Genomic DNA, 13,764 nt, shown 5'->3' with positions numbered 1-13,764 from the left:
CTTTATATGTCTTCAAGATATATTTTTCTGATGCATAGGCGGCGATAATAGCAGATATTTGCAGTATTTATTTTAGAATGGAACTGTTATTCACCAAATTAATATGAAATGCAGCGGCGTCGGCTTCCAACATCCATGGTACGAAAAATATGTGCATTCCTCCGGCAGGTGGAAGTCGGCAGGCCGCATAGCCGAGCTGTGATTGGAGGGCATGACACGAAACAGCAGTTTACAAGTAACGTATTGTAAAATATCAAAACGCTTTAGGTGTGATATATATACTTTACTTACTTGCCACAATGCGAAAGTGTCTCTGCCGGTTTTTTTTTTTTTTTTCTATTTTGCAACCAGTGCTTTCATCGCGTAGGTGTAGGGGCAGCCAGCAAACCTAGCTCCCTAGAGACAACCATTTCCTGGAGATTTCAGGTGCTGAAATGTAAAAAATGTGCTTAATGTAAACACTTGCTTTAAGTTCTGGTAGCGTGTTTCACGCCTGAACAATATGCATGCAAGTCATTTACACGAGGCCAGCCTCACAACCCCTTATATTTAGGCACGCGTGAACATGCTTGCGTGTGCGAGTGTGAGATAGAGCTAGAGATTGAGACAGCGTGTGAGAAAACGAGATATCGGGCTGAGGGGGCGATCTCCAGCGCAATAAAGTCATGATCCACACAACGACCGCACTGTGTTATCGATGTTCTGCGAAACTGTTGCTGTATTCTGACCTAATATCTATTTATTTGTGTAGGTACTGGAACCCACTGCTCTGTTCCAGTTTCTTCTTTTCCACTCTAGTGTTTAACATGGGTATATCGGGGAAGAAAAGGGTTGCACGCAATGCTTATAACTGACTTAGTGCGTTTGTGATAAACAATATTTAAGATAATTAGGCACATTAAAAGCTCTTCTTTGCATTGTTTTTGTCGTATTCAATAAACAGGCCCGTGCTGTCGCTCCCCCTCGACGGGCAGTGGGGCTACAAGGTGAACGGAAGTTTCACGGGAGCCATTGGAATGCTGCAGAGGAAGGTACGTAAGCGCGCTTCACTTAATAAGCATGTAAATTCTTTTCCGTGATATTCGTGCGGCCCTTCAATGTTGTTACCGTGGTGCTGTGGAAGTGAAAAATAGCCGTGCCTATTTACTCCACTGTAGCGTATTGCCTTTCGCTGCAGTGGAGTAAATAGGCACGGCTATTTTTCAGCCTGAGCAGGAGGGTTCTACCGGCACGGAGTAAATAGGCACGGCTATTTTTCAGCCTAACCAGGAGGGTCCTACCACCACCAGACCCCACGTTAGGCAAAGAGGAAGCAGTAGCATGGAGAAAGCTACAGACAAATACATACCCAAACCCAGTTGTTGTCAACCATATATTGCCAGAAATACGATCAGACCTATGTTCATTATGTAAGGAAAGGGGATCACTAGATCCCATAATATAGGAATGTGCGAAGTCACCAGGCAGGGCTAAAAATATAACTAAAGACACCTGGGAGACCCTTCTGCGAATCTCAGACCCAAGAGCCCAAAGAGAAATTGTTCGACTGGCCGAAGATGCCACCGGAGTCCAAGCACTACCGGCCTGCATCTAAGGCGACTATCCCACTTTCCGGGTTTAACCCCCGAAGAGCGGGAAAGTCACTCTGTTGGACAAATAAAAGTTCTCTCTCTCCACTGTAGCGTAAGCTGCTGGCCAGACAAGCATGTTGCACGCTGCCGGTACTTACCCTGTTCCATAAAGGTACGGAGATGATGGATAGCTTGGTGCACTGAAGTTTCTCGCAGGACTATGAGATTTCCTATTAACCTTGAGCGCTGTATTGTACAGCGCTGTGCAGAAATATTTCAGGCACACTTACCGTGCCTCTGGGAGCTGTCCAAATCTCATACCATGACTGTGGCAGTGCTCTAGATCGTCCGTCATTACTTCGAAGGACTTCGTCTTTGCAAGTCAGCCCCTTTCTTAACAACGATTTTTTCACAAGTATATCAAATTGGCCGCAACGTAGAAAAGAAACCAGTGTGACAGTTCATAATTCTTGTGAAAGTGTATAGGTATTCATGTGCTTCAAAAATAATTCGGTTGGGGCAAGTTGGTATATGATTTTTCTAAGGTAACTGATAAGTGCAAATATTAGGCAATGCGCAGATAAAAGACAACAGGTGCTACACTAACAACTGTTTTATTCTTTCCAGCAATAACTCATATATAGACCTCAGGCCACCCTTGTGCAAGTAAATCAGAAAAATACATGTCATCCGGCCCAAATTAACAACAGCTCGAGCACAGAAACTTATTTTCGGCTTCATGCAGAGAAATAGAAGGGCCACTAATCCAGTCTTCAGCTTTTTTTCTTGAGATGATAGGCTTCAAGGGCCAACAGCGCGTGTTTAGCATTGCTTCTCCCAAGAATCGACGTCTTATCAAATCGCGGTGCACATTTTTAAGTAAGAATGTGTAACATGAGATTTACACCTTTGCTATCTTTGTCCTTAATATTTAGCTAATATTTAGTGTCCTAGGTTGCTCAATAATGCATCGGCCTGTCTACCCGACATGAGCCTTCCCACAAGACAGTGAGATAGCATACATCACTCCGATGGTTTATGAAACGTGGGTAGTCCCGTGCCTGATATAACAACCACGCCTTTCATCACCGCACTTACGGAAGCACAGATTAGATAGCTTTTTCGGGGTATAAAAACCACAAATGGTCTGAACATTCCACGTTTGGCCGTCAACCTCTGAAATAGTATTCAGCGTTTGCGTTTTTGAATGAGGCCCTTGGCAACAACTGCCGAGGGCGACAAGGGGAAACTCGCTGTCAAAGCCAGTGCGCCTGACTATCAGAACTGGACAGCATTTTGTGCGCACAGGACTTTCTGATGGCCGATTCCATGCATAAAGACACTAGTCCCCTTTTTACTATTTTTTATTACTGTGCAGACTTGAATGTCAGGATTTTGGTTGGTATTCCCAACAAACATGGCGCTCAAGGACCTCGAGCTTAGGGTACCAAGATCTTAGATGGATTTATTGAAAGGAAAAGGCAGAGAGGTTGGCCCGAATAATTCAAATCCGGCCTGCTACTCTGCACTGGGGAAGGGGAAGGAGAGAAGCAAGAAGGTCATGATGGGTGACGATGTGGGAGAAGTCATATGAAATATATATACATACACAGCAGCTTGCTTTACAAGCGCGAATCAAATCCGCTGGCGCTCAAATAACGGCAAAGAGCACGCACTGCCTGGACGCCCTTCCCCTTGTCCTGCCAAGCGCCCAGCAGCAGTTCCTCCGACAGAGGCCTCTTGTCCAAACGCTTCAAGGAAGCAGCTAGCACATTTCTTTCGTTCGCATACGCTGGGCACACCAATAATATATGGTCCACAGTCTCTGGGATGCCACAAGTTGAACATTCCGGTGAGTCCATCTGTCCAATTAAATGTAAGTACTTGCGCGTGAAAGCCACGTTTAAACGAAGTCTATGTATCAAGCATGCCTGATGACGCGGAATATCACGCGGAACATTAAATTTAAATATTCAATCGAGTCTTCTTAGACGGATGTGTCGGGCGTCTGGTTGAGCCTAGTAAGCTGCTGTAGCAATATTCATACAACTCTTTAGAAGACACGTTGTATCCGCTCTTGAAAAAGGCAAAGCTGTTTGGAAGCCATTGATGAGTGCGCTTTTCGCTTCAACATCGGCCTGCTCATTCCCATGGAGGCCGCAGTGGGCAGGAATCCATTGGAACATTATCATGTGGCCCTGCAGCTGGGCAGATGTGATGAGCTCCATAATGTTTAGTGCCAGGGACTGATAGGCAGTGTGGCGTAAGAAATTTTCTAAAATTTGTAATGCAGTCTTCGAGTCCGTGAATATACACCATTTTTGAGGTGGTTCCCCACATATGCAGCGAATAGATTCCCGAATGGCTACAAGTTTGGCAGCGGTTGATGTAGAGGTATGTCCCAAAAGGAAATGCAGAGTCGTTTTCTGAGTTGGTATGACCACAGCTGCAGCGGATGCCTGTGCTGACACAGATCCATCGGTGTATACGTGAATATAATTGGGATATTCTGACCAGATTTGTGCCAGAGTAAGTTGTTTGAGTCCACCATTGAATGGTACCATTGATTTCTTTAGTATTCCGGGAACACGAAGGTGCAACAAAGGTTTATCCATCGTCCATGGTGGTTGGGTGGGACGATATGGGAAGGCATATCTTGTCGGTACTTGCGACTGATGGCAGCGGAGTACACTTGTAAAACTGCAGTCCGGCCTCTCATCCAGAATCTTGTTGAGTGGGTGAAAACCGTGTCTTGTAAGAGCTCGTAAATATACACGAAGTGGTTCGTGTGACAAGTATATGGACATTGGGCGAGCCCAAAACTGCACAAAATTCCTGTGGAGTAACATAGTGAGTAAAATATAGTCCTTTTCCGTGTACTTTAAAATTATCTAGAAGATGGTTATTCATATTCTGGTCGGAATAGTTAGACTTTAAAACCACTAAAATGTCGTGAACATCATCATTATCATCACCAGCCTGACTATACCCACTGCAGGGCGGAGGCCTCTTCCATATTTCTCCAATTAACCGGGTTCTGTGCTAGCTGCATCCACTTGACCCCTGCGAACTTCTTAACCTCATCCGCCCACCAAACTTTCTGTCGCCCCCTGCTACGCTTTCCTTCCCTTGGAATCCAGTTTGTTACCCTAAGCGACCATCGGTTATCCTCTCTTCGCACTACATGTCCTGTCAATGCCCATTTCTTCTTCTTAATTTCCACTAGAATGTCGGTAACCTGAGTTATTTCTCTGACCCACTCTGCACGCTTCCTATCTTTTAATGTTACCCATGGCATTTTTCGTTCCGTAGCCCTCGGGGTTGTCCTCAACTTAAGTAGAACCCTCTTGGTTAGCCTCCACGTTTCAGACCCATAGGTGAGTACAAGTAAATGTCGTCAACGTACATAAACAATTCATGTGATATAGGCGCCCATAAAGATACTGTGTGACAGAAGCAGACGTGGATGTATTTTTCTCATGGCACGCGAAAGTTTGTTTATTCTCTACAAGTAGGTGCTCAACAGTTTTTGGTTAAAACAGCGAATCAGCTGTCAGAATGTCATTAACGCATGAGAATACCTTGATCATAAAAAAACCTGAAGCGCAAAAATATTTATAACAGCATTCAGATAGAAGGCAGGCCTCGGAAGCAACATTTCAATCTGCAACAATGCCTGCCGTAGAAAAGAAATTCCACGAAACAATAATAACGTTTTAAAAATTATGGGGGACACTTCAGTTCCGCCTTTATGGCTATGACGCGATAGCTGTATACCACCCGGCATATGAAGCCCCGCCTTAACCAGTCTGTACTAACTTGCCTGCGGGGCCAGTGTAGTATGAATGCAAGCTTCCTGGCCGGCTAATACTGATATCACCATCTCATATGAAAGGAGAGGCCCGAGTAAGAAGTTCCTTTTTAACGTAACGTCAAACGACTCTGACGTTACGTCATCTGTCAGACGACCCTACGCCCGGCCAGTGCGTGGAAATGTCGTCTGCCAGCTAACATTAGCCTTAGCCATACTCACGAGTTTTCTGTCATCACGCGAACGCCGGCACCAACGCCGGATTTTCGCTTAACCAGGTCATTAGCGATATCGCGTTAAAACTGTTTCGTGATTTCCAGCAACTTTTGCGACTTTTGTTTCCTTTTTCATTCTTCAGCTGATTTCAACACTCTTGCACTTCCGGCGCTATACCGTTAAAAGCGCTCCCCACTGGTTTTCATTGCCACCTCTAACTACTCGATGCTAGCATAGGAAAAACGTTAGAATAGAGATTTTTTCTGGCGTGGGAAGCTTTGGTCATACGCTTGGGTATTTACATAACAATGTTAAGCAGATGCTTAACAATTAAACTTGATTCCTAGGAATGTCTGACATGTCTGGATGCAAAATCGTGGTTTGTCAGCTGTCACTAGCTAAAGGCTCATCCATGCCGAGTATTTTATGTTAGGTATTCGATCAGCCACCAATCTTGCTTCGCAGGAAGCTGATCTATTCATTGGCCCAGCTGGTCTGATTGCTGAGCGACTGGAGGCCGCCAACTTCTATCCATACGTGTTCGGATACTCCACCATCTTGGCCCCTCATCCACGCAAAGCAGTGGACCCCTTCAGCTTCGTCAACGCCTTCCAGGAAAAGGTGGAAAACGCCAAGCCTTTGCTCGTTTTGCTGTGACACATTTCTTTTTTTTTCCGCGAGAGGACTCCAATACTGCAAAGCAAGTGCAGGGAAGAAGCATGGAGTTTTAAAACATTCAATACACTTCTTATACAGAGAAGATAGGAAATATTGACATGGCAGAAAATAATATACAAAGGCCTCAAAAGAGCAATAGCCTTCCAGCGAATGCTTTGACAAGAAAAGTTACCTTCATCCGGCCGCATGGACTAACAAATGACATTTCGTCAAAACTTTGGATACAGGATGAGGGCTCTCAGTTTGTTCTTATATTCAACACACTATGTTAGAAGAAAAAAAAAACGGCAGAATACTCGTAGCATTGCGTTTAGGAACATATGCCAATATCTTAGCTAAACCTGCAACCTATATCCCAGTCGAAAAATACTACAGAACTTTGTCAAAAATACGACAAAATATCCTGTAGTTCTGTCATAACCGTCAGATTTTTCTGTAGTTCTGTAGTACTTTTCTGTAGTTCTGTAGTTTTTCTGTTGTCTGTAGTTCTGTAGCACTTTTCTGTATGTACATAAGAAATTTCTGATGTTACTACAGAATGTTCTGTTGTCACAACAGGTTTCCCGTCAAAAACTGCACAGAAATTCTGTCGTAACGTCAGAAAATGTTCTGTAGTTTTTTCCGACTGGCCAATGTTTGTTGGTGGCTTGAACCCGGTTTTGTTTCTCGCAAGAGCAGCAACGATTCCGATTTAGCCCAGCTCTCGAAGTCAGGCTTATCCCTATGATAAGTATTCATATGGCATCCCATTGAATTCACTGCTGTTCAGGGATCGCATGGCGCCTTACGGGAGAGTGCTACATTCGACATTTATTTCGTCCTAGCGCCGCGTCTTTTACGCCGCTCTGATAGTTGAATTGGCCACGATGCCGCGAGTGGCAGCTATTGTGCGCAGCCGGATCCAGATATGGCTGAAAATATATCAGCGAGCCTTACCTTAGAATTCCCTACTGAAAAACTAAAAGTTTACGGGGCAATAAGCTCACAAAATCTCACCAAATCGCATAGACTCTCATACGGTGGACATCATTATCATAAAATTTTTCGCATAATTTATGATAATATTGTCACATTAGGCGGTGCAACGCATAAGGAAAGAAGAAGACTCTCGTGAGTTTTGGAGAGAAGACGACGTTCAACAGCGTCGGCTGGTGCCTACAGAGAACGTCCGTTGGAAAGCCTTGTCTTCGATGTCCGCCCTCTGCTACAAGCTTAACTACCCCGTAACACCTTGGTGGAGGTGCGGGGTAGTTAAGTGCGGGGTAGTTAATATACAAGAAACTATGAGATCTAATGCCATTATATGCGATTTGTACGTGATTTCTTATGCGAATTGAGTGAGATTGTGTGAGAAAATTTGAGGTGATTGCCTCATACAATTTTTTCAGTAGGGATATTTTTTGCGCCGGCGGTTATAGGGAGACTTTAGGGACACCTTCGCCCACAACCTTCGCCCACAACCTACCACAACCTTCGCCCTTTCGGCGTAACCCCCCCCCCCTCCTCCCCTCCTCCTCCCGCCCTCCTCCCCCCTCTTCCCCACCCGAGAAAAATTATTTTATGTATTGCCTTATACAGAAAAAAAGCTACTTATAGTTAGTATAAGGAACAAAATTGGAGGCCCAGTACTTTGAAAAAAGTTTCGGTCAGAAGACATGCCTTCGCCTTCACAAGTGGAAGGTAAGTTCCCTTGTCGAACCGTTTGTTAGCTGACTAAGACTCCCATCCAATTCCACGTTCTATTTTCTTTGCGGACTTATTATGAGAAGCGAGCGGTGAACAAGATCCAGATGGCTGAGACGCCGCGTCATGGGCACTCCCATGTATTACAGGTCTGGCTTTCGATCTTCGTCAGCTGGTTTCTGGTGGCTTTCGTTTCAACGGTCGGCGAATCTCTCCTCTCGAAACTGTCTTCAAGTGCTCGCCGCACCCCTCTACTAGGGGATTACTCGAACCGCCTGTGGATGTACCTGCAATTCATGCTCCCTCAAGGTACGCAGCAGACTATGCAGTTTTCCTTCTTGAAAGCGTGGCTACTAGGAACATCTGGGAGCCTACTGGACAAAGACAAATCTGTAATCGCAGGTTGCAACAAGAAGACACCGAGCGAATTCGGCCGCGTTCTTCTGGGCTTTTGGTTCCTGGCTATGTTGGTACTCATGTCCAGTTTAGGAGGAGAATTGAAAGGAAGCCTCCTGGTCAGAGACCTCGAGGACCACGTGGACTCGGTGGATGACCTGCTGCGCTTCCCGACTCTGCGCATCGCCGCCGAGAAGGGCAGCATGCACGAACGCTTCTTCAACGTGAGGGCATGGTTCTGTGCTGCACTTATGACTTGCGTGATCCCGAGAATTGCGGAAAGCTCTGGGATGGGGTGTTGCCAAGGCAAAAGAGGCGGAACCATCTCTAACGTCGCTAATGATGCTACAAACTGCCACATCACCAATGATGTTTTGGGAACCTCATGATCATCAAACATTTTGGGATTTGTAGTCTTCTCAGCGTCGTGAGTGCGGCGTCTATAAAAAAAGAACTAAGCCCTCATTGGTCCTCAAGCGAGATTTCTGAACAAAACAGGGGAAAAGCTGGAGTGCTGCCAAAAATTATCTCTGTTGCACATGACTCTCAAACTCATCGTACAGAGTCAATGTAATTCCCTCTCACTTGTCATTTGTAAATTGTATTAATCTGAGTTATAATAAACGCGAGAAATCGCTTGACACAATTGTAGGATTTTAACTGCTGCAGTATGTAACAACGTCATTAGTGTCATCCTAGCTCCAACTAAGCCCATATATGCACAGCAAAAAGCTTAGAATATTCGGCAGCAATCACGCATAAATTTATCGGTAAGAAATAAGGAAGACGGTAACAAATGCCCCGCATATCAACTCGAGTCTTATTTTGCCAGCGCCCAGAACACCCTACGTTCCGGAGCCTCCTGCCCAGGTTGGAGCCAGTGCAGGGTTCCCTGACATCCCGAGTTGTGGCGGCGTCCATACTGGACCTTGTTGAGGCTCGCACCCACGTGTTTGTCCTGCCAATGACCTACCTCAAGGGACTGCTCAACACGCGCTATAGTGACAGCCGGGGCCGATGCCGCTTTCACGTGGTGCGCAACCCGCTGTCTCTAACGTCGGTCGGAATGTACCACCGCAAAGACCTGCCGCCTGAAGTACGGGAAGCCATCGAGAAAAGGTACCACGTCCCTTACATTAATGCACACAGAATGGAGGTTCACGTTCTCTCGTAATGTTTGAAACATTCAGTGACAAAACAAACACATTCTTTACAAGGCCCAGAAGGAGGGCATGAAGCATGAAATAGTTAAGCCGTCAGAAATCCGGTTGGCCGGCGATACTTTGGGAAAGAGAATGAAAAAAAGAACTAAGGCAACCGAAAAGTGCTAAATACGTGCTGTTAGGGGTGGGTGGTATAAACTTGGCTGCAATTTAGTTAGATTTGGTGAGGCCCGTGATTGAACCAATTCTCGCTACACTGGAGGTGAGCTTGACGAGTGTGACAAGTGTCTTCCGTATCAGCCACAGCTCTGTGGTGGCTGCGCAATTAGCGCTGTCTTATAGCATATTGTCTCTAGCGTTTTACGTTCCCTTTCTGTGGCTCAGCGATGATGCTGCGATGTTACAGTTATAGAGGATCAGCGCTCTCCGAAATCATCCTGCTTTCGGTATTTTGTTTTTGTTTTTTTGCTGCTTGAAGTACAGTTTAGAGTGGGGCGCTTTTTCATTTCTTCTTTTTTATTTTGTTCTTCAATGGCGGCCTGCCACAATTTTCTTCACCTGCATCTTCTCTTCTTTCTCACTGTTCCACTTGGATCGGTGTCAGAAAGCACAGGCGACTTAGTTACAACGGCTCAGGGTGGCCTCCTAACAATGAAACAACGACCCCCGCGATAACCGTACTGCATCGTATTACTGCTTCTCTGCACTGCTAATGTCAGGTACGGCAAGCATAGAAGTAATAGTGGCTGGAGTGTGATAGCCATGTTAACGGATGAAAGAAGGTATTTTGGCTTTTCCGTGTGAACAATGCAAACTTATACACACTTTTCTTTATGTAGTTTTTTGTGTACTTGAGAAAACTAGAGGGCAATGAAACACGAGGCGGTGGTAATGGGAGTAGTCTGACCAATGTCGAGTGCACACAGAGAGAATGAGAAATTGAAAGGGAAGAAGGCCCTCATAGCGGTATTTTGACCAGTGTGCACCATTCATTTCTTGTTATTTCCTTATTGTGATATACGGCAACCGCACTAGTTTGCACCACCGATAATGGAGCCATTTCGGCCCTCCTGAAAATGCTTGCGAAGGACGAAGAGGACTAGGTGCACCCTATAAGCCAAGTCAAGATTCGCTTTCTTAGAATGAAAACGATTGAAACGGAGAGAGAAAGAAAATTAACGAAAGGAGCAAAATAGAGCCTACAGGCGCGCGGAAGGATCCGCAACACAGAGAAAAAGGTGTTCGAATGTCACAACAACGGGCCGCTGTAGTGGCTTGCTTTGGGTCGAAGTGCAGTGGCCACAGATAATGAAGATTTCTTAGCATAACTATTATCAGTTGCCTAGTGCAGCAAATGATGCGGTTGCGGTTATAAGGGTTGGGGCACACCGAATTAGCAGACCTTTTTTCATGTACAAGAGGGAACTTCTTCATAATGCATATACTTAATGACCAAGTAACAGTCCGGAACCTCATAGACTTGTGAGCGCTTATAACCTTCGGGTGCAGGATTTTGGGCAGGAGCAGCCTTTTAACATTTAGTTATTAACGCGAAAAAAAAAATTGGCTTTTCGTTATTAACAGGATGCAAGCAACGAACCAGCATTCTTGAATAAATCAAGATTCAGAACTTCGCGCCACGTCTTTCCATCCTGATTTTAAGGCCAGGATCTATGTCCGGCGACTTCCTTCCACTTACATAAGATCGTTATTCTGCCGAAAATCTTCATTTTAACAAACAATGCATTAGTCGCAATATAGGCGCTACGATCTAGCGAACTATACTTGCTCAACACTTAACCAAGTTGACAATCAGTAGCACAACTGTGTGTTTCGATTTTGCAGCAGTCGTTATCATCTGTCATGTTTACTCGACCAAAATGTCACCTCTGCTAGGCCTCTACGACACTATCTTATGCCTATTGCGACAGTGGTCTGTGCACACAGTTTCCAACATGCTGGTATTAAGTGATGGACTGGCGTCATCACGACTGAACTTCGTCTACGTTACCTTTCATTGTCTAACTATACAGGCTTACCAGCTGCGCATTTTTGCATGCGTGTATTGCTCCATTCCTCTCTTTCAGCTTTTTCGCTGCAACCTATTCTGCGCCCTTATTGTCTTTTAAGTTGACTCCACCCTTTTCTTTTTCATCTCCTGCGAAAACTACAGAGTGTTTTGTGTTGCCACGACAGAATTTCTGTGCTGTTTTTGGCAGTTAGCCTGTTGCGACAACAAAATTTCTGCAAAAAATATCAGAATATTTTTAAGGACAACAGAACAATGCTAAAGAACTGGATACTACAGAAAGTACTAAATAAAGAAGCTAGAGTACCACTGGCAAGTACTACAGAACTACAGAAAATTCTGGCGTCTACTGCAGAAATTTTACGTTTAACATCAAGAACCAAAAATTATTTGGTGGTATTTTTGACACGGTTCTGTAGTATTTTTCGACTCGGGGGATGGGGAGAGGGGGGGGGGGGGGCGTGTGGTATTGTCCTTATAAACATAAACTGCTTAATTTTAGTCTGACACCCCATGCCACAGATATGCTGAGCAACTGCTGGCCTGATAAGTGGAATGTACAGAATAGAAAGAGTGGCCAGCGGTGCTATTGTACCATTAAAGAAAGATGAAACATGCTTTCTCTTTAGTGTATTAGCACAAAGTGCCTCCCTAAGCAAAAGTGCAGATAATGCCTCAGAGTTCTCACGGTGCATTAGAATGACTTTGGCAGATGGCAGTTGGTAGGTGGCATGTCCGCGTTCTTAGTCGCTGTTCTCATGACGTCACATGACGTCATGAGACAAGCCATGGCCCACTGACTCTGCCAACTCGGGTTTCTCCTTTGACTCCCTCGAGGCAAAGCTTCATATCTATGTCAGATGGTAATCACACATTGTTGTAGATCACAACATTATGCTAACCAGCATGTGCGGCCCGGCCACATTAGCCGAATTCGCCGATGTTGGCTGGACGGCCATTTGTGTGGTCACGGGGCAACATGTAACGGACAACTTAACAAGAGCTACCAAAGAAGGCAGTCCTTTCGAGACAGGAATCTAATCTACCGGGACTATTTTATTTCGAGTCAGACGAACTATTCCTATTGACCATGTAGACACTGTTGTACAGCTGCTTGTTTTAAGCGAGAAATTATATCTATGTCTGGTAGCCTTCCATGTAACGTAGAAGAGTAGACTAGACTGCATGATAGTAAGAATGTGAAATTCTCAAAATGAAGTAAAATCTGTACTTAAGCGCTTAATTCTCAGTCGCATTTGTCGTCACCATGCTAAACCGTTCATCGCTGTTTTTCCTTCATTCTTATTTCATCCTCTCTTACCTAGGGTCCGCTACATGATCGACAGCCACATCTTCGAGCGCATGATCGACACCAGAGTCATCAACTACACGCACTGCTTGCAAGCAGAGGAAGACCACGTGGACGCGCTCGGTATTCAAGATGTGCACGGGGTGTTCTATCTTTACCTGGCTGGTGTCTGCGCCTCCCTGCTGGGCTTATTTGCCGAGTGGTGGGCTGGTTACGCCGTGTCGACTCGGAAGAGATAGAGCCGAAAGCAATGACAATTGTCTGTGGCCCGTAAAGTTAAAAATTAGATAGTTTATCCGCGCAAATGAAGGACTATTTACTGCTTCCTCTGAGTTTCACCTTTAGTGCTCAAGGTCACCACCACATAGCTGAGAAATATACGTATGGGTTCTGTTGGAGCTGTCTGTGTCGCTGATTTCCGATCAGTGCAAGACAAAAGACAAGCACCGCTTATATGCACTGTACCCATCGAAGGGATGAGCTTACCATCAAGAAGCAAAATAAACAAAAGAGATGCACACCGAACAACAGATTACACTGTGTGTCGTTGCTGTGAATAAAAATACCTCGTTAGCTGTATCGTTATACGATGCATTATTATATTTTGCACTTGTGCCACAATATGGGTGCTTAACCCAGTTTAGCTTGTTGTGTTTAAGAACTGCATGCTCAGATTGCATTTTACTTCTGAAGGTTCGTTTCCTTCTTGGTTTGATGGCTGTAGATTTTCTCTATCTTATTCTACTCAATCACGTGTTCATGGAGCACTTCCAGAAATAACTGCACTGCCCTGTCCCTAGTGCTAATTATAGGGATGAGAAAAAATAGGGGAGAAGGGCGTAATCGAAAGAGAGTGTTATGGGATGAGTGATGCAGAGGTCTTTGAATGCGGAGCATAAATAACCATG

General features: G+C 45.0%; 1 protein-coding gene across 1 annotated transcript; it reads left to right on the top strand.

Annotated features, from left to right (window-relative positions):
• Nucleotides 1–8,066: 8,066 nt before the first annotated feature.
• On the top strand, nucleotides 8,067–13,376 carry LOC146173206 (glutamate receptor 4-like). Its single transcript, XM_084585155.1, is given in 4 exon segments — nucleotides 8,067–8,268; nucleotides 8,362–8,579; nucleotides 9,188–9,474; nucleotides 12,873–13,376. Coding segments are annotated over 4 exon segments (978 nt in total). The 3' UTR covers nucleotides 13,144–13,376.
• The last annotated feature ends 388 nt before the right edge of the window (nucleotides 13,377–13,764 follow it).

This window comes from Amblyomma maculatum, chromosome 11, assembly GCF_055883805.1.
Source record: "Amblyomma maculatum isolate TAMU_Amacu chromosome 11, ASM5588380v1, whole genome shotgun sequence".
Lineage (NCBI taxonomy): Eukaryota > Metazoa > Arthropoda > Arachnida > Ixodida > Ixodidae > Amblyomma > Amblyomma maculatum.
The sequence above is the reverse complement of the archived record's forward strand: the minus strand, read 5'-3'. Positions and strand labels throughout refer to the sequence as shown.